General features: G+C 42.1%; 2 protein-coding genes across 8 annotated transcripts in view; one reads left to right on the plus strand and one right to left on the minus strand.

The window, feature by feature from the left end:
- The window catches only part of C1H10orf90 (chromosome 1 C10orf90 homolog), a 240,255-nt gene that overhangs the window by 119,203 nt on the left and 98,519 nt on the right, over nucleotides 1–22,533 (minus strand). The window lies entirely within an intron of this gene.
- LOC110552819 (cytochrome c, somatic-like) lies at nucleotides 323–1,046 on the plus strand. Its single transcript, XM_060389575.1, has one exon. The coding sequence runs from the start codon at nucleotides 385–387 to the stop codon at nucleotides 700–702; it is 318 nt and encodes a 105-aa protein (XP_060245558.1). The 5' UTR covers nucleotides 323–384; the 3' UTR covers nucleotides 703–1,046.

Here is a 22,533-nt window from a genome sequence, read left to right on the forward strand (position 1 = left end):
TCTTTAAATGCTTAAAAATAAAGCAGTAAAGATGTGAAAAATAATTTAGGATGTTGGAAGTGTTTGTTCATTGGCTTCTTTGTTGGTAGCACAGGTAACTGATCCCAGGGCCTTGAATGGTTGCTAGGCTGGTGCTCTGTCTCTGACTCCCCCTCAGCACAGAAGAATACACAAATAATCCTAGATGATATTGGAGCTTCAAGGGGTTTCAAAAGAGTGATGATTGGACTGTGGAGTAATAAGTCACTATCTAACAAATGGTATTACTGCAAAATTATAAACTGAGCAATAGACTGGGATAAGATGTTAAAATCTGAGAGAGCGGGACGTCGGTCTTCGGGATGTAACGTTTCTGGTGCCGACCAGCCTAGAGCGAATTAGAAAATGGATGATGTTGAGAAAGGCAAGAAGATTTTTGTTCAGAAGTGTGCCCAGTGCCACACTGTGGAAAAGGGAGGCAAGCATAAGACCGGACCCAATCTCCATGGTCTTTTTGGGCAGAAGACAGATCAGGCTGCTGGATTCTCCTACACAGATGCCAACAAGAACAAAGGTATCACCTGGGGAGAGGACACCCTGATGGAGTATTTGGAGAATCCAAAAAAGTACATCCCTGGAACAAAAATGATCTTCGCTGAAATTAAGAAGAAGGGAGAAAGGGCAGACCTAATAGCTTATCTTAAAAAGGCTACCAATGAGTAATTCCACTGCCTTATTTATTACAAAACAAATGTCTCATGGCTTTCAATTGTACCATAATTTAATTCGTACATCAAAATTCAGATCATGAATGGCTAACAATATTTTTGTTGGACAGTACCAATTTAAGTAAAACTGACTTGTAGTAAAATGGATATGACCTTTTTCAAAATAATAATCCAGTTGCATATAGACTATCACTGCTCTCCCTTTCTCAAGATAAGATTGGACTTAAGTAGTAATGTTCTACTTTCCACAAAGATGGGGGTGTCACCTCAAACCTATTAAATGGTTTTGTACTTAGATTTATATAAATGGGCATATGAATGTGTTTAAACACTGGGAAAACTCTATCATTGTCTCAGAAACAAGACTCCCCTGTGTCTCAATTTGTGCTCACTGGTCTGTTACAGGCAGTGGCTAAACGTCAGTAAGCAACTGTCTTTTTTGATGATGCTGTTTTATTTAGAATTCCCTATGTCAAGGATGCTACCCTTTTACCACTGAAAGACACTGAGTTTGCTTAAGATATCAAATAAAGAGTAGTTAATACTTTATGGTTCATCTGTAAGTTAAAATGCTTTTCGTAACCAGCAAAAAAAAAAAAAAAAAAAAAAAAAGTTAAAATCTGAAACCTAAAGGTAACTCTCAGGACTCTATCAGAACAAAACACCTTCAAGAAGTGAATAAGGACCTGCAATAAGATAATGAATATTGAAAAGATACCCAGAGCTGTTTAACGATTAGAGATCTCCAAATGAGTAGAGGAACATGACAAAGTGAGGCTTGTGTATCAGAAGACATCAAGAGAGGAAAAGGATAACGTACGTGTTGGGAGTATCAAGTCCTCTATCTGATAATGGGCTAATGTGAAAAGCATGTAAAGATCTCTCCCAGAAATAAAATGGTTAGCAAGCCAACTCAGATACAGGAAGGGAGCTTCAGGAGACATTTACTGACAAAGATCTACAACACAGATGAAAACCACAGTGAGGCTCGGTCTGCTAGCTTGCACAGGTAATCTGAGCACTGGGCGCATGGAGGCAGAGGGATCGCCATGAGTTCAAGGCCAGCCTGGAATATGAGTGTGTAAAAACAAACAAACAAATGAGACACCACTTTACTCCTATGGGCTGTTTACTAAGACATAGTAGCGTGCTGTGCGCTGGTAGATGTGGGAACACGGGGTGCTGCAGAGGATGTGGTGGCTTGGCAGCTCCCTAGAGAGCCAAACACACAACTGCCAGGTTCTCAGAGACACTCACAAAAGCACTCCTACCAGCACTGTGCACACAGTCCAAAAGTGGAACCAACCCACAGCCTGTGAGCGATGATGGGTGAACAAACAAACAGCTATGCCCACTTGCAAGGGAATACCACTCAAGCGCAAAAAGTACTCGTGTTCTTGAAGTACCACATGCTATGCTGTGCGTGAACCTCAAAAACAGGATGCTGCAAGCTCAGTACATCGTCTGCCCTTTATACAGGGCACCCAGGAAGGAGAATCCTGCAGAAGAACACAGGCTGGTAGACAAGAAGGACTGCCTATGGGTGCAAGGCTTTCTTGGAGGGTTTTGAGAAGCTTCTGGAGCACAGAAGCACAACGACGTGGGAGCGCAAGACACTGCTTACAGTGATGCTGTGTGAACCTCACTTCAACGTGTAAAGGGATGACAAGATGATTTAGCTGTCCTTGATCCTAGTTAACACACGGCCTCAGACCCGCCATGACCTCATGTGTGTGGCACCATATGTACACACCTGTCCCACATACGCATTCAGGCAATACACATACACTCCTATAAAATCCCAAGTTGAGATGTGGGCTCTTGGCTCACACGTGAACAGCAGAGCATGTAGGGAGGGAAATTCCACAACGATTGCTGAGATCGGAAATGCGTGTTCCTGGGAGCAGAAGAGATGGCTCCGCAGTTAATGACAGCTGCAGCTCTTACAGAGAAGCAGGTCTGACTCCCAGCTCCCACCTCTCACTCCACTTCTGGGGTATTGCACCCCTCTTCTGACCTCCATAGGCATCAGGCACCCGAGTGGTGCACGCATGTACAAGTAGACAAAACCCATAGACATAAAATTAAAATAAATCTTTAAAACGCATGTTCCTTTAAAGTGCCCCTCAGCTTCACTTACAAGACATAATTCCACACATGTCCTAAGGTTCCCAGCAATACATGCCCACTGGTGTTTTATTTGTTTGCAAAGTGAAATTTATTACATCTATATTTTACATCCCAACTGCAGTTTCCTCTCTCTCTCTCTCTCTCTCTCTCTCTCTCTCTCTCTCTCTCTCTCTCTCCTCCCAGCACCCCTCCCCCACCTGCCACCTCCCCTCAATCTGGCAATGTGTGTTATCGGTCTCTAATTGCCCTTGAACACTTTTTCCACCACCCATGAATTCCACAGACATGATTTGTGCCAACAACTGCACGAGTAATAAAAATGTACACGTCTATTAATTTGCACTATGATGGATAGTGTGTGACTCCACAGAGTGGATACAAGAAAGTCCAGCCACTCGCGTGCTCCCCTGCTCAGACTTCAGCAGGGCTGGCCTGTAGCCCCTCAAACTTGCCAGCTCTAGCTGTTGACAGGTAGCTGAGCATCTCTCCAGCTCTGTTCTCTCATCTGAAAAATGGGATGATTGACGCACCTGCCTCAGAGGGTTATCGAGAGAAGCAGCGAGTCCTTTCAGATAAAGCACTTAACATCAGAGCTGGCGTGCCTTAAGCACCTGCAAATTCGGGGTGTTATTAGCTGCTCAGCGGTTGACATTTGGAAAGGAGAAGTAGATAATTGAAATTTTCCTGTAATTCAGAGCAAGGAGCGCTGCGCAGCTGTTGGTACGGGAACCGTAGGGGGCGAAAAGCACAGGATGGGTACACTTAGCCGCCACCACTCTGACCTTACCGTAGCTGGAAATCAACCCATCCCCTGAGACCAAGTCAAAGGCTCACCACTGAGACTGAAAGCTAATATGTTTTCCCCCCGGTGGTCAGATTCATCTCCGGCACACCCCTGCTATCTCCATTAACACGTATGCTTACCAGTTCCCCGTGTTTGGTCCCTGGAAAATAAACTGTTGGAAAGGAAAATCAATTTTCATTAGCAGTGCCATTACTTTCAGGAAAATCCTTTCTCAAATAAAAGTAGAAAGAACACTCTGAAAACTGGTATCAACTTGACCTTCCTTGAAGGACTCAGTATGCTGCTGACTGGAGCCTCCTGATTGTCACCTTACAGAGACCATCTACCAGGAAGACAAGGAGACAAGTCACCAGCAAGGGGGTGCCTCAGATATGAAAGGTGGGCATCTGGGCCTACAGCAAACTGGACAGGCCCTTGACTAGGGGTGGCGTTTCTCAATTCAGCTGACTCGGCTCAATTCAGCAAAAATCCAGGGATTTCAAATCGTCTAGTTTTTAAAGAGAAATTCTCTTGGGGCTGGGGAGATTGCACAATGGTTACCAGAGCATTTGTTGCTCTTGCTGAGGACCTAGGTTTTGTTCCCCGCAGTTTCGATGGGGCTCACCACCATCTGTAATTTCAGTTCTAGGGGATCCAGTACCCAATTCTGACCTCCACAAGTACCACAATTCTGACCAGGCACACATGTGATACACATACATACATACACGCAGGCAAAACGCTCAGACACATTAAATAATTATAAATCTAAAACAAAATGTTAAAAAATCCTCAATCTGGATATTTTGAGAAACCTTCCAGGTTTAAAATATTTTCAACAAATCCACAGCAATTGTCAAGAAGTCTCTAAGCTCAGTTAAATACTTCTGGCCCTGGAGGTGCCGCGTGGTGACTTCGCAGGTTTGAAATGATGCATGGCTCTGTGTATCTTGGGAAAACCATCAGCTGTGACTTTGAATCAGGCCCAGCCCATGCTGCAATGGGAAGTGTCTTCCCTACCTTTGATACCTGCCTGTCCTCCTTACCTCAAGGTAGTCATAGGCACCTCCCCCTGACGAGGGTCAACCCGTAAAAACACATCAACTCATCGGAAATATCCCGAATGACACATTCTCCAGCCAGGAGGCCCATGCGAGAGAGTGCTTTTCCTTTCTGCTAAAACACACTGCAGAGCGTGTGACACCCAGAGTCTCTATGTGATCACTGGAGCTCTTGGAAAGATTATCTGAAGTGGGATAAAGAATAATGGTGTCAGGTGGAAGGGAACTATAAAGCGACCAGACAATGCCAGGACAGCATTGATTTTCCCTAAGTGAGGCCAGTGAATAATTGCATAATTCACACTTGAGAGAGTTACTCTGAAACCCATTCCATCCCAGTGGCGTGGTGACTCTGCCTGGCCTATCGATCTCCACCAGGCACCACCAGTGGGGCGGGGAACTATGCACATCTGGTTATTTTCCTTTTTGGTCGGCGCAGATGTGTGGTAAAGGATGCTAAAGCCAACTCCTAAGATGGATTTCTTATCCCTGGAGTGGGCACTGTGTTTTTTAAGCATGACCATCATTTCTAAAATAAATAGATGTTGATCCATGAAAATTAAGAAAACCCCTTGCCTAAGAGGCTGTGCCTAACACTCCACTCCTGTGCCAGGGAACCAGTTACACATTTGCTCTGTCCCTTATCTCTCCATCCCTCTAATTGTCTCTTCCCTAATGGCAGATTTCTCTCCTGGAGAACTCCTAGCAGAGGTAAAACTGAATTTAGTTGGCTCTCCTTGCTGTGAGTGTCAATCTGTGGACCCAATAGATCTCAGAATACAAATATGTGGTAAAAAATAATAATGATAACTGCTAACCATGAATAGTCTTTCTTGGGACTGTTCCCACACAAAGCATGGTATCAAGTGCTCACAGACCTTTGTCGGCACACGTTGTATCAAGTACAACGTGTTTGGGCTACAGGCAAATGCTTCGCCTATTTCTGTTAGGGACTTGAGCATTATGGACATGGACAGCCTCATTACCATGAGTGGGAGGGGAATGCAAGGTGAAACCGGGAGAAAAAAAAAAAACAAAACCTCCCTTTCATTGCAATTCAGTGTGCAAAATAAAGAGGCCATGACTGGTATCCCATAACCCTACTCCTCTTGATCAATAAGTCTTCTATAATCATACTTAATGCTTATTACTCACTTTGTGTTATGTTAAAAAAAAAAGCATACTTGGGACATGAAAACATGAAACTTCACATTTAAGAGTCATGGTAAAGAAACTTTTACAAATTATTTGCTTATTCTGACCAATTATGTTACAGCCATTTAAAGCTCAATTCTATCTATTGCCCAAGATTCCAAGACAGTTGTGAAACTTGGAGGCAGGAGCTCACACAACATTTAAATAAAATTCTCACCTTATTGATCCCTCTCCACGTCTCCCATTGGCAAGTCCATTCTTTGAAAACCCTAAGATTTTTGAGGATGACCCAACATCACTGTGCAGTACTCTCCCTCTGCCCTCCAGGGTGGAAGGCAGGAAGATGCGGTTGGTAACTGCCTTAGGATGGAGTGGTTCGGGGGAGTCCATGAGAATTACAGAACCAGTAAGATCTGACTGGTGAGCCAAATGGCTGTGTTGCCAGTGTGCCTTGGTTATCCATCTTGTCCCTGTGGCCAAATACCTGATAAGAAGCAACTTTAAGGGAAAAGTTTTGTTTTGGTTTGTGGTTTGAGGGTACAGCCATTATGGAAAGGATGACATAATGGCAGAGGCAGCTCGTGGCTGTGGACATGGGTGTGTGAGGCTGCTTCCTCCACCTGGGTAAATCAAGAAACACAGAAGAGAAAAGGAGGCCAAGCTATGAGCTTTACGTCCTGCCATTCAAGACACCCACATTCTCCAGCTAAAATCCAGCTTCCAAAACAGTACCACTAAGTACCACCATTAAATGCTCCAAAGCATGAGGCTGTAAAGGGCATTTCATATCCAAATCATGCCACACGTCTATGTTCATATGTGAAAAGTCACTGGGCTTTCTGTGCTGGGTTCCCATTCCTCTTAAATAAGAGAGCATGTTTCAAAAAAGTCTATTTAACAAATGCATCAAAGAAAGAGAAAAATAAGAGCCTTAAAAGACATCTTTTTAAAGGCCCAAGAGGGCTCTAATAACTCAAGTCATTGCTTTGGGCTCCTAGAGATAGAAAGGCATGTTTTTTTATTCCCTACTAAATACAATTACTGCTTCACATGTTATATATATGATATATGTGTGTTATATATACTGTATATAATATATAATATACATATAAGAGATAATATAACGTATATGTGCTTGTTTGCACAAGAAGATTCAAAAAGAGAGAAGAAAGTTGTTGAGCTAGAGGACCCATGGACTGTCACAGTGATAAAGTCCCTGGTTTTCCCTTTTGTGCCCTGTAACTCAGACCTGGAGATGCACAAATAGTAGCCTTAAAATGCTGAAGAGTGAAGATTATTTTCAAAGTCTCCCAACGCCTGTTCTTTATCCCAGTGATCAAAAGAGTCACACCAACTAGTCAGGAACTTTGGAATGACTTGTCCATCTCTACTACCCTGGAGGATGAAGCTGTCTCATGCTTATACCACTAGCGGCATGGTATAGCAGAAAGTAAGTCCTATCAGAGAACCAGAACATTCACCCCTGCCAGCAATGTGGCTGCCCCAAGCAGGTGTGAAGAGCACTCGAGGAGCATGGACTGCCACTGTCACTAGGCATGACTGAGGAACCCCTCTCCTCCCCTCTGAGGTGATACCCAAGGAGATCATATAGAGATTTAAGACTTTCACACGTGTTAGAAGTAACAAGGCCACCCCACTACAGTGTCGTGGAAATATGCGCTATAGCAACAAGCTATTCCAGCTAGGGGAGGTCCAACACACAGCCAGGAACAACAGAACCCAAGTGGAATGCCTAGACTTCTACTTGCCCCTGACAGATATAAGGAAGCACTCTACTTTTCAGACAAAAATAATGTCAAAAGAAGTCAATTTCAGAAAGGGGGTGGTTAAATAAGACAACAGTCCATACCAAGATGAAAATACCCAGCTTTTAATTGAAAAACTCAGTTGTCCTTACAAGAACCAATCTCAAACTAAAGGGGAAAAAAAGTTGATAGATGCCAGCCAGTATGGATGTAAAAAGTATGTGGGAATTAGCTGAAATTTTGTCACAGTCTACATGATAAAAACATTCTGACAATCAGTACCAAGCACACTTGAAGCAAGTGGGAAAGAGGCTTAGTAAGGAAATAGAAAGTCCTATCAAAGAAACTGAACAACAAGAAGAACAAAGGAAAACATTCGAATCCAAAGATACAATAATGAAACCAAAAGCTCAGAGTCGAGAGAACACAGAAAAGAGTTGGTAATCCAGAATATAGAACAATTTGGAATTACCCAAACGGAACAACAGAAAGGGGGAAAAATCAAAAACAAAGTTAAACAATGTTTCAAGCCTATGAGAGTCTAATAAAAGATCTAATACACATAATAGTGTTGTCCTAGGAGATGGAAAGGTGAGGAAAACTACTTAAAGAAATAAAGGCTGGAAACATATCAAATTTCACATGAAACATAAATCTACAGATCTCAGAATATGAACATGTGAAAAAGCTCTTTGGGGGGAAATAAAATTTGGGGGGAAATATAATGATAATAAAGCAAAGAAAAATAAAACTACAGCAAAAGCATCATAATTAAACTTCTGAATGGTAAAGACAAATATATATATATATATATATATATATATATATATATATAAAAGGCAGTAGGTGAAAATGTGTCTCACCTATGGGGGAAATTCACTTTTATGTCAGTGAATTCTGACCAAAAGTCCTAGCAACCATAAGGAAACATGAGTTTTCCAAAGAAAAATATTATCAAATCCAGACTTTTGAACTCAATAAAAATATCATTCAGAAATTAAAATGGTATCAAGATATTATTATAAGAGAAAGAAGTAAAACTAAATTTGTGGCCGTCAGACTAACCCTAAGAGAAGGGAATGGAAGGGCAGGTGACAGCAAGAACTAAACACTCTAGAAAGGGAGAGAAAGCACAATTGACCCAAGTGTCAGTCTTACTGAAGACAATGGTCCCTTTCTCCTCTTGACTTCTGTAAATTATGCTTGACAAAAAAAAAAAAAAAATGCTATTTTATAAGGTTTAAATGTGTAAGATGATGGCATCCATATGTGTATATTGACACCTAGAATAATCATTCATTCATAAAGCTATATAAAACAATTCAAGCACACATAAGGTATAGGGTATAGTGATATTATTTTAAAATGTTAAAGTACCTGACTTGAATGAAAATTTAAAAATAGGTTTGGCAAAAGTGAATCAGTGGTTCAGAGTGTTTGCTGCCAACCCAAGAATCTGTATGTAGTTCTCAACACACATGTCAGGTGTCTCACAACCACTTGTAACTCTAACTCTGGATATCCTATACTTCTGGCATCTTCAGGCATATATACTCACATGTGTATACACTCTTCCCCACATACAAACACACAAGTATACACATATTTTAAAATAAAATAATAAAGCTTTAAAGTAAAACAAGTTAAAAACAGAGAGAAGAGAAAAGATATTTGACTTAAACCCTTATTGAGCAATAATTATATATAAGTAGTCTAAATGCACATATTAAAGTTAGAATTTGGCAGAATGTAGTACAAAGAGTAATCCAACTATTGCTGCCTACAAGAAACTCATTTTGATTTTAAAAACAGCTGGTATTTTGAAGAGCTGCTATTTTGAATATAACAATAAAATCGACAAGTTTCTAAACAATAGAGAAGAAAAAGAAACAAGATTGTCAAAACCAGTAACACAGTGTAGTACACTCACAGACCCAACAAATGTTAGAAAGGCAATTAGAGAATGCTATAGACAATCCTACAAACATGCAGCATACCTACAGACTCAACAGACGCTACAAAGAGAAAAAAACTAGAAAACATCACAAATTACCATTACTCACTCAATGTCAAATACATAATTGACTACCCTTACAGATATCCAAGGAATTTAAAAGCTCATAATTTAAAACTCCTTTAAACAAATATCTCCATGCCCAGGAGAAAATTCTTCCAAACGTTAAAAAAAAAAAAAAAATCTTAACACCAGTTCTACATAATTCCAACAAAACAGTAGAAGACACCTCTCCATTTTCTTAATCTACTAGCATTACTCTGAAACACCCTAACCAGAAAGATGCCTAAGACAGAATCTACAACCCAGTCTCTGATGAATACAGCAAAGTCTCTTCAGAAATTGTTAGCAAATGGAAGTAATATGTTAAAAGACATTTGTGACCAAGTTGGGCTTATAAGAGAAACACAGGCTATTAGTCCATATTAAAAAGTCAGTGTAACCTACTATAGTTAAGGCTAAAAAAAAGCCATATTATCCAATCAATAAAAAAACATTTCACAAATTAAATGTGCCCTTGCAAAAACTGTATTATCAGAAAAATCTTCAAAGTGCTTAAAACAGCATATGAGTAACATTATATATAATGAAAGACTGAACATTTCCTGATCAGGAATAAAGAGTGTCTTCTTTCTACCATTCTTAAAGGGTACAGCCACACTCAGTGGCTGGCTCTTTGATCATCTAGCCCTGGGGCATGCAGCCTTGCCAGGCCACAGAGGAAAAATGATGCAGCCAGCATTGATGAGATCTGATGAGCTAGGGTCAGATAGAAGGGGAGAAGGTCCTCCCCTACCAGGGGACTAGGAAAAGGGCATAGGGGAAGAAGAGGGAGGGTGGATGTGACTGGGAGGAGATGAGGAAGGGGGCTACAGTAGGGATACAAAGCAAATAAATTGTAATAAATATATATATAAATTAAATTAAATTAAAAATAAAAGGGATAGCTAATGTAATCTATAGCTGTATATATGTGCACTTAAAACATATGGCCTATATGAGCATTTTGTATATTGATATCAATGTATTTTTGTATATGTATACATGTACGTGTGACACAAGCATATATTGAACATACTTAATGCCACCAGTCCAATAGCATTTTCCAACAGCTAAGTATACGTAACTGCATCTGACAGTGGAAATGGAGAGAGAAAAAAGGAACTATACTGAAATCAGCTTGGTTTAGTTCACAAAATGCTTATTGAACTTACTGAGTGCATTTACCTGTTATTGCAGAATGGATGTGGAATCTTCAAAGACTTTTAGTCATTTTCATACAGGCACACACAAAAATATGACAAACATATAGGTATAAAAAAGCATATAATAAATATTTGATTTACAACCATATATAAAGATAGATAATATGGGAATTTCTCACTAATGTAATGGGGCAAGAAGACAAAAAGAATGTATCTTGAAAACTAAATACAGCTAAGGATGTGACTCAGTGATGGGATGCATACATATAAGTCCTTGTTTTGATCCCCAGCACAGAAAGGGAGGGAGGGAGAGAGGAAGAAGAGCTCCCTACCTTAACACATCATGACTTTCCACAAACTCACAGATATTTTCCAGAACTAATGCATGAATTCAATAATGTTGTAAGACACAAATAAACATACAAAAACTAATTCTATTTTGATACATTGGAAAGAACGCAAAGCCAAAAACATTCAATAGCATTTACAGTTGCTCAAAAGAATATAATACTTCAGTCTAAATCTAATAAAATATATAAAGTGTGTGTGTTGAAAATTATGCTCCTAGATACTCCTCTCATAGAAATAAAGACATGAATGCACAAAAGGCCTGTGTCTGAGTGTTTACAGCAGCTTAATTTGCAATGGCAGAAAGCTTGAAGTAATCCAGATATCATGCACTGTGTGAACAGACAAACTGTGGTACCTCCAATTGTGGAATCCACTCTGCAATAAACAAGAAACAGCATCATGATGTAACTGAACCATGGCCCAGATGAATTCCTGAACAATAATGCTGGGTGCAGAAGCTACTCCCAGATGCTGTGGGCTCTATGATTTCACCCTTCTCATATTCTTAACATGGAGAACAGATGGGTGTTCATCTGGGGTTAGGGACCTAGGAACAAGAGGAGGGAATTATAAGGACAACAGGAGGGGGTTCTAGCTCTGATGAGAATAGTCTGCCCTGACTATCTTCATGACCATAGGCAGGTTATGAAACTGTGCTGTCTCTTTGTAAGATAAAACGGTTGTGGTAGATAAAACAGTACATGGGATCTATGTGTTGCAGTTGTTAAAATTGCGTGTGAGCCAACTCTGGTCTTAAATGTTTAAACAGTTTAATTAAAACAAGTTCCAATGCCACTACATCCTTCAACCAGAATTAATATGGCTTTCCCTCTGTGCTTTTTCCTCGGGCATCAGGTTGAGGCTGGAAAACGGAAAATGAGTCAGCCTTAGAACCAAGTCATTTGAGGCTTAAATCTTCACTCTTTATATACTATGTAAAATGTAAAATGTAGAGTGTCCCATCATTCCTTGGAAAAGAGAAATAAATACATCTTCAAAAAATTACCACTAGGTTAGAGAGAATATTTGAAAAGAGTGGATGGGGGCCTGAAGAATAACAAATGCTTAGTAACAAGGAACAACAAAACCACCTCCATGTGGACCACCTCTCCTGGTACCATAGATGATGGTATTTAAGTTCCTCTATACAGGGTTGGAAGTTTGTTTGAGCAATGTTCTTGGATCTATTCAGCCATTTTTCTTCTAAGACAGTCTTTCACATGCTAGCTGTCTCAGAAATATGCGCTGGAATAAGTTCATGGTATAACATACCATGTGAGGTAGATATTGGTAAAAAAAAAAATTTTCAGGCAGAAAAACTAAGAATTAATGAATATAATGAAAATGACTTTGTCAAACGAAATATGCTGTATCTCAGCAAACAAAAAAAAAAGTTAAGATTCTGGCACATAGCACAGTTACTCGAAGTTCACGTCTGAAGCTACCAACTACAGTGGTGGTCATTTTATATGATGTCTCAAAAAGAGAGTCACAGTAGGGAGCAGGTCACAGGATATCCTGATTTCCTTTCTGCTGCTGTGATAAAATACCCTTATTACTAAGGAGAGCTGTAGGCATGTATATTTTTTAAACTCTTTTAATTGGTGGTTTTCCTTAACCACCTCTACCTCCCTTCCAAACCTGCAGGCCTAGGTAGGAGAGAAAGAAGGTTTGAAGAGAAAATGGATGTAAACCTCTTTAAACTTAGTTCCATCTGGTTAGAATCATTGGGTTCTTTGGGGAAATGCCAATCGTAGTTGTCAGGATATCTAGTAGTCCAGCAATAGCAAACATCAAACACAGCAGGATGAACAAGCAGCCTTCTTCCTCCTCTGTCCTTCTCTTGGAAGCCCCTTCCTCTCTGGGCTCTGGTATTTATACTCTGCCAGAGCCCTCAGAATTCCACTAACTCCAGCTAGCAAACACTGCACCCTTCTTTCATATACAACACTTGCTATTAGAACAATTATGTAACATAACTGAGTTTTTAAAGAAACCAAAACTTCCACTATAGAGAGCCATGTTGTCTTGCTGCATATGAACTTGAAGAGGTCTGCAGATCAGGGAGGAAGGCAGCTCTGTGTCCTTGTGTTATTGATAGCAATGCTAATATCTGATGGATGGATGGATAGATAGATAGATAGATAGATAGATAGATAGATAGATAGATAGATAATTCCTAACTATACCCTGTCCAGTTCATACCTGTCCAGTTCATATAACATTACTTGTATGGGAAGCTTCAGGTCTATCTGCTTGGAAGAACTCTTAGACATGTTCCTTTGTTCATGAGATCCTTGACAGCAAAGGTCTCCATCTCTTTAACACACTGCTATTTTTCCAGTGCCTAGAAACACAGCCGATATTCAAATATTCATTAGATTTGTGGAGAGTTTGTCTTTGCTCTCCCCAAATTCTGAGGGTTACTGGGTGCAGCAATAATGAGATCCATATTTGTCTCTTTCTTCTATAATGGCCCAGCATCTCCTTATGACCACCACATCTGAGCAAACACCATGTAGAAATGAGCATGATCAGTCAAGAACATCTTCCTGGCTGCAGAGGAGCACTTGGGAAGTGGTTGTCATCGCAGTGTCCCTCTGTAGAGGTGGAGCCCAGCTGCAACTGCCAAGCTGTTATGCCCTGATGGCTGTTCTTCAGGGTACACACTCAGCAGTGATCTCTCTTTGAAAAATACTAGGAGAAAGGAAAGAGGGAGGGACAGAGAGAGGAAGGAGTGATAGATAATGATGATGAAGATATATAGATGATAGGAGAGAGAGACTAGGTCTAGTGTGATCTGAGGCCAGAACGAGCCAGAGCTGGAAACCACGGCTGGTAAGACATTCCTTGAAAATGTGAAGCCATCCCATTGCTCTGCAGTCTGAAGATGCTTAACCTTAGCCTCTTCCTCTCTGCTGGTCACACAACTCATAGCTTGACAAGAAGTGTGGCAGCCGTGTGCCTCAGCAGAGACCAGGGATGAAGGAGAAAGACTTGTTCCTTCTACATCATCAGGATACCTTACTCAGTCTCTCTAAGCGTCTGTTTCCTTGTGTGTATGATGGAGATAAACTCAGAATCAATATTTTAAATAAATTAATTCATTTGTTCATTCGTTCATTTACTGGCGGAGGACACACTAATGCCATGGTGCACATGCAGGACTTTCAGGAGTCAGTTCTCTCCTTCCACTTGTGTGTCCCAGGGATTGAATTTAGGTCATCAGGCTTGGCAGCCAAGGCCTTTACCCACTGAAGCTTGCCAGCCCTAATCCCTATATTTTCAAGTAACTGTGAGAATTAAATAACAAGCTGGGTATGATGGCACACACCTCTAATCCCAGAACTCAATGAGGCAGAGGCAGGTGGGGATCGCTGTGAGTTCAAGGCCAGCCTGGTCTACACAAATGAGTCCAGGACAGCCAAAGCTATACAAAGCTATGTCTTGAAAAAACTGAAACAATAATTAACAATAATAACAACAACAACAACGGAAAACACATAAGACAGTTAGCATACCATCACAGCACGGTGGGTAGAAGCAGATATTTTCAATCAATTGTTGTGGGTCAAATGGACATCTGCCTGGGAGGTGGGAGGAAACCTTTGACCCTGCCTCATGCAATCAACACAAATCAATTCCAGAGCATGATAGACCCACAGAAGAAAGGTCAGACAGATACTTTCAGGAAAAAAAAAAAAACACCTGGAAAATATTGTCATCACTTTAGGAGAAAGATATAATATATATATGAATACAAAAGAAAGCTTTAGCCTTAAAAGATAAATTGGACTTCAGAAAAAATGAAAACCATATACATCAAAAGACACCATTAAGAAAAGAAAATTCAAGCCATAGACAGAGAAAGGGTATCCACAATACATATATCTCTAGCAGTGAATATCTTAAGAATGCCTGCAGATAAATAAGCAAAGGATAGAATGCATAGCTTTAAAGCCTGGCTAAAGGTTTCAGCGAGATACCTAGCATGCAGAGTAACGAATGCTGAGCACTGCCACTCACCTGTGTAACTAGAGCAAAGAAACAGAGCAGAAGAACTCAGATTAAGGTATTGGACAGTGTCCAGTTTTAGAGAGAATGAGGGCGACTCCATCTCTCCATTGCTGCAACTGAAGAAGTATCTGTAAGGCAGCCTCTTTGGGGTAGTGCCAGGGGCATTGCTTATCCACACAGCAATGCCCCCCATGCCCACTCTAGGATCAGTCATCCCACTTCCAGGCATACATCCAAGAGAAGTGGATTAGCGTGTCTCGGGAGATACACTCAGGAATGCTTGGAGCAGCTTTGTTCATCACATCCAAAGTGTGGAAATAAGCCAAATACTGGCCAACAGTAGAACAGAAAGGGGCGGTAGACAGACAGACAGACAGACATATGGTAGGTAGGTAGGTAGATAGATAGATAGATAGATCAATAGATAAGAATTAGATGCAGATATAGACTCATGCAATAGACTATCATACCTCATCAACAAGAAAACTAGAGCACAGATCCACACTACAACAAGGTTAAACCTTGGACATTGTGTAAAGCAAATTCCAGTGCCAGAGCATGTGTTACATTATTTTGGCTCCATCAAGTTCAAGAGGCAAAGGTGATGTAGTGTCATAGTAAAAAGAACAGGGCAACCTTGGTAATAATGTGCTAAGAAAGGACATAAAGGAGCGGAGACCACTGTGCATATTCATTCTCGACCTTGGTGGTTGCTATGGGGTGTGTACGTGTGTGTGTGTGTACATTTGTATATGCATCAAGCATATCGCAATATCTCATTACACGTAAGAGTCCATTAAGTGCTAGGCAAGACATTCAGTGATCACAGAGAAAGTTAGTGATCCATCATTTCTATTAATTTTGTCATCACAATGATGGATTCCTCTTCCAGTACATTCCCCACTACCAATTTTCCCCAGTAATGCTGCAGAGACAACACAATGCTTTTTAAGGTAAAGATCACTTCTGTTTTTCCCTTTGCCTCAGAAAATGTGTATGAAAGCCAAAGACACTTTTATTTCAAATGACTTCTACCACTGATCATACCTGTGTTAGATATTCTATAGAATGTGTGATGCAGTCAAACCAGTGTCAAACTGGGAGGAAAAGACATAAGAATGGTAGATAATCAGAAGACAACCTAGGCATTTGCCTCACTCAAGAATGTTTAAGCTGTTCAAAAGTTTCCCTGCACATCTCATGACCTGGGGGAAGGCAATATGAGCGTGACACATACAAAAGTTGCTGTTTCTCTGAAGATGGGTCATGTGTGTATTACAGGAAGGGTTTCATATTAGAGCCAGGCAATTGAACAAGGAAGGCTGGGGCAGCCAGGGAGTTGGTCCTACCTGACTCCTCAGTGCTTCGTCCCTCACTCAATCACAATTTGACTTTGCCCATTTATGAAATGGATGGATGGGGCTGAGAGGGATGTAGAACGAGCAGGGGCAGTAAATATAACGCCAAGTGTAGTGGCATCCAAGCACCAAATCCAGAAGAGAAAATGAACTGGGAAGCCAGGCACAGTGACACACACTGTGATTCCAGCATTTGGGAGGCTGTTGAAATAGGATTTTCATGCGTTCAAAGGCCAACCCGGGCCACAGAGTGAGACTGTTTCTAAAAAGAAACAAACAAACAAGCAATGGAGGGAAGGAGGTAGGGAGGTAAAAAAGGAGAGATGGAGGGAAGAGAAAGAAGTGGGGAACTGGGAGAAGTGATTTACCTATACTTTCACATGTAGTTAAAAATGAAGCTGATGGATAGCAGCAGGATAGCTAGCTCAGTGGGTAAAAGCACTTGCTGCCAAGACTGAGGACCCGATCAAGCCTCAAAGCCCCAGTTTTTATGAAAGAAGAGGAAATGAAACTCCTACAAGTTGTCCTAAGGCCTGTGAATGTGTGTAATGGCACACACACACACACACACACCAATTTAAAGGGAGGATGGGAGGGCAAGAATAAATGGGACCTGAGATTCCACAAATGGAACCGTTTTGTAATGCCTTCAAGTCCCTTCAAGTTCAAAATAGAGCCTAGACACTTCCTCTGCATCGTTATCAAACCTGGACATTTGTGGACGCTTTCCTAGCTGCAAACTCAAGAAATGATCCTTGAAATTATATTACCAAGAGAAATTTTCCTTCATTGCTTATTTTGATATAATTTCAATAAATGTATAGAATGTGAAATTATTTCCTCATTTCATCCCAGTTCTGAAAATGAAATTCAATTTATGAGCCAGGCTGTGAAACTCCAGCCGAGCACAGCCCCAACGCTCCGCTCCAGCAGCCTATCGCTAGCTGGAGGCCCAGGCTTCTGAGAGAGGGAACAGGTAACCCTTTAGGGCTGGGATGATCTTCAAGTTCATTCTCAGAGGGTGGGAGTCAGGATCCTCAGTCACTAGTGGTGACCTATGAGGTCTAAAAAGAAGGAATTGGGAAGGTGAAAACCCATGAGCAACTCTACACACCCCACTGTGACCCTAAACAACCCAAGGGGGACCCACAACCCTAAGCCCACGTGGGGGCCCCTACGGGGCTCTACACAGAGAAGAGGGCCACTTGTAGGAAATATGATCACATGAGCATCAGGTGGTGAAACTGTTATGACATTTTTTTTTTAAATCAGTTGGGCTTGTTGACAGAGGCTTATAATCCTAGCAACTCGGGAGACTGAGGCAGGGAGATGGAGAATTCAAAGCCTACCTGGGCTACAGAGTGAACCCAAGGCTCCTCTGGGCAACTTAGCAAGATCCTGTCTCATCATAAAAAGCAAAAAGGAGTGCTAGTGGTGAAAGGCTTGCCTGGCAAACAGGAGGCTCTAGGGATCTCTGATACAAAATGAAATGAAATCATGCAATATTTAAGACATGCGGTAGTATAATGCATACTGAAGTGTGCAGGCACCCCCACCCAGCCTGAGCAAAAGGTGTTACCAAAATATGAATAGCTGATCCTTTCCCTGGTCATTTCCTCCCAAGAAAACCCCCGTCCTGAATTCATGTTTATGCTTCTTAGCCATACCAGGCATCACCCAGCCTGTTGGTAAGATTACCGATGCTCTGTGGCATCCTGTTAGGCTGCCCTTTTGCTGCTCAGTGCTTTGGGATTCATCCAGGGTAACTCTTTGAGCTGTAGTCAATTCCTTTTCACTACTCAGGACACCTCTTTCTGATTCGCTCTCTCTCTCTCTTTTTTTTCCTTCTCTCTTTGTTTCCAGTTTGTAAATTGTCTATATATAAGGCAGGTGCTTGAAAGAGGGGGGTCATCATGCACACAAGCCTTCTCTCCTCTCCACCCCTTCTAGTGTTGAGGCAGAAACCTAGGAAGGAGACTGGTGAAATGGTTCTGGGGATAAAGGTGCTTGAAGCCTCTTCTGGTACTCTGAAAGGCACATATGGTAGGAAGAGAGAACTCACTCCCGGGAGTTACCCTCTGACCTCCCACATAAACACATACATACATAGTTTTGTTGTTGTTTTAAAGAAACTTTGGAGAAACTAGGGCTGTAGCTGAGTAGTAGAATCTTGCCTAGTGTACACAGATCCTCATTCAACGCCCAGCACCACAAGAAAACAGAACAAACCACATGAGCATCCTAGGTAATGTGGCTCATCCTTGTAGTCCCAGCCTCAGAAGTCTGAGGCAGAACAGTCACAAGTCCAAAGCCAGACTGAGGTCTATAGAAAGTCCCTGTGTCAAGAAAAGAAAAAGAGCCAGGATCTTTCTTCTCTCTCTATCCCATGTTAGCCCAAGACTAAGGCATCCCTCTCAGCTGTGCCTAGGCATCTGGCTTCCCTCCTCACCCTCATTCTGACATCAGAAGTCCACCCCTCCTCATCTGCCTTGCAGGAATGCACCTATCAGCTGCCTTCTCGTAGTCCTAGTCCATCTTCATCCTAACGACAAATATCCCAAGCCAGGCTGCTGTCACCTCACATTTGTATTACCAGCTCCACACTGGAAAGATGAAACCAGCCTCCAGCCTCAATGGGAGAACGTCTTTCTAAGCCAGAAACATGAACCTTATCTGCTCCCTCTCTCTCCCTTGAAAAATCCTCCTGTGGCTCTCACTACCTTCAAGATGAAATCCAAGCCAGACCCAAAACATGTCATGTAAGACACCTTGTGATCCTATCTCTGCCTACTTGGGCAGGTGCATCCCCTAAGACTTCTCCCCCAGAGAGCTATAAAGCCCTCCAGCCTGGCTGCCTGCCACCACCACCTCCTGATTCTTCTATATCTTCTCTCTTCCTCCATCACCAGCCCAGCCAGTGAGGGCTACTGGTCCCTCAGCCACAGCCAAGTATCCTCAGCAGCCATTTCCTGAGCCTATTCCATACAAAATTGCCAGTCTTCATTGTGAAGTCCATGGATTCAGAATCACCTAGGTGACACAGCACTGAGCATATCTTTAAGGATGTTTTCAGAGAAGATTGAGGAGGGAAGATCCATTCTGAATGTATGGCTCATATTCCATTCACTGGGGTCCTGGACTAAAAGGGGAAAGGAAACTGCCACATAAGTGCTGGCATTCTCCTTTTTCTGTGCTTCCTGTTCCACCAAGATGTGAGGGCTGCCAGTCACACATCCTGCCACCACAAACCTGCCTGTCACCATGCCTTTCCTCTGTAATAATTGGCAATCTTCAACTTTGAACCAAAAGGAGTCCTTGAATTGCTTTGTCTGGTATTTTATAACATTGATAAAAGCAATACTCTATTTGAACCTGGGATGAGGAGCCTACTCCATGGCCCTCAACATCACGTGTGTCACTTATATGACATACGCCCCTGACTGGTACTCACCTGGCCTTTCTTCTCTCCACAAGATAGACAACCAATGGGAAGGGCTGTTCATAAACCTCATATCCCCAGGACCCAGAACAGTTTACCCCTGGCAGTGATGGAGGAAGGCCACCTGGACAATATAAGGGCAGTATGGTACTCGAGACTCTGAAGGGCCCTGACCTCATTGTGTGAATTATTAAGAAAATGGAACTTAGAATATGTGGCTTTTCCACATCACTGAAGTTCACCCCTTGAGCTAGAATACTTACACTTAGTAATTTATATAGAATGGTTTCCTTAAAAAAGAAAGAAAGAAAGAAAGAAAGAAAGAAAAAAGCCTATACTGGCTGAATTGGTCAAACATTCTGTGGCACAGTGGATGAGCTACTATTTCAAAAATTCCTTCCCTGGGGAAGATATGACTGTCTGTCCCACCCCCAAGATCCTAAGGACAAACCGAAGTTCAGTTCCACCACGGTTCTCCCTGGGGACCAATTCATTTCTTGGTATTACTTACAGAGCATGAGTGAGAGGTTACAGACAGTTTGGGTGACCCCAAAGCAGCCATATTGGAAGGTCTGCACCCAGCATGGATGATGGCTTCACCATGATTGTACAGATGAGCTCCTCCCCCTACTCTTCCACAGTCTGTTCTCTGACCCATCACAGACACCATGAGGTCGCATGCAAATCGGGTAGAATTGCATGCAAATGGCTAAGAGGCATGGCCAGATACTGTAAAGGGTCTTATGATCTTTCCCACCCTTCCCTTCTAGTAGTGAATGTCAATGGTCCGCAGGCCCCAACATGCTAGACTCTCAGAAAGAGGCACAGATGGCCATGGCAGTTCGTTGGAGGACAACACTTTACAACAGGTGTTTATAACCTCAGTCTCCCCACTGGCCAATGCCCCACCCTCCCATTTCTCACATTGGAAGGGTCGCTCCTGACTGCTTTCTCCTGGAATGTTAAAGATAAGCATTGAGGAAATTTCCTTTATTTCCTCAGTCCCCATCAGAATCAGCCTCCTCACAGGACTTACAGGTTTGTCCCGTCGGGGCCCATACAGCTTTCTTATCTTTATTAAACTTTCTTCCTTAACATTTTTAGATAGGTGTGACATGCATTTTGATTTCTCTCCACTCCCATGCTGCCAAATCTCCCCCCAACACACACACACACATACACACACACACACACACTCACGTTTTCACATTTTCTTTTGTAGCCTACCAAGGCCATCTGTGTGATCATGGGTTTGAAACTACCCATTCGAGCTTTGTGGGCTTACCACTGGCCTCCTGAGGACAACGATTCTCTCTGTTCCAGAATCTTTCAGCAGCCCATAGTTTGACAAGGAGGATGTCTCTCTTCTGTGGACATGTGGTTTCCTTTTTGTAGATGGCATCCCCTTTTCCCAGTTCATCATTTCCCAGTCAACCATAGGATAAGTGCTTATGCTGGGCCTCTTCGATGAACAAGCTACTATGATACAGGGCTATTCTTACCCTCCCTAATCTTCTTCCCCTCCTGCCTGCTGCCCCAGGCCCAGTCAGAGCCTCTCATAGTAGCTGCTACTAGTTTGTGTTGGACAAAACTAGTGACATCGGAGCAGCTCTGCTGTGTTTAAACAGTACTGGTAGCCTAAACACCAGAGTATGGGCTGGAGAGATGCCTCAGCAGGAAAAGTACTTTCTATGGAAGCGTGAGGTCCTGAGTTTAGATCCCCAGAACTCACTTAAAACCCAGGCATGGTGACATGTACTGTGACTCTACACTAGGGAATGGAGGCAGGTAGATCTGAGGGCTCACGAGCCAAGAAATCCAGCCAAAGCTGCAAGATCCAGGCTCAGGGAGAGATCCTGTTTTGTTGTTGTTGTTTGTTTTGGTTTGGTTTTTGTTTGTTTGTTTGAATAAGTAGACAAGGGATTGAGGAAAATATCTAATGTCAACCTCTGGCCTTCACACGCAAAAGTATACTAATAACACTCATGCACACACATAGACATACACGCATATACATACACAAAACACCAGCAACAGCAAACAAAAACTACAAAAAAAAAAAAAATACAAACCAATCAGCCAAGAGACTTTCCTTGTCCTTAGGGGATTTGGGAACACTTTCTTTTGTTGTCACGGAATATCCAAGTCTAGGACATTCATAAGAGCAGTAACTGATTTGTGCTCAGGGACTGAGGCTGGAGCATCCTAGGGCAGGGTGTAGGTCAGAGCATTGCAATACGTCAGCTTTTGACAAAGGATGAAGGGAACAGACCCACGCTGCTGGAGAAAGCATGGGCCATTGCCTTGTCTCACAGTAGCCTGCTCTCATAGGAGTACAGCCACCTATAAATAGGGGCTCATCAGTGAGAAAGGTAAAGATCCATCCTTGAGGTCCTCCAACACCCCCCCCCAACACATTCCTCTGTGGACAAATACCACCATACTGAGAGTGAACTTTGGGGGGATCCATTCCAGTGGGGCAACTCGGGACACTTTATACGACTTTACCACGAGCTGTTCTGCTCAGTAAGGAAGTCAGGAATGTA

Source organism: Meriones unguiculatus, chromosome 1 (genome assembly GCF_030254825.1).
Source record: "Meriones unguiculatus strain TT.TT164.6M chromosome 1, Bangor_MerUng_6.1, whole genome shotgun sequence".
NCBI classification, from domain to species: domain Eukaryota; kingdom Metazoa; phylum Chordata; class Mammalia; order Rodentia; family Muridae; genus Meriones; species Meriones unguiculatus.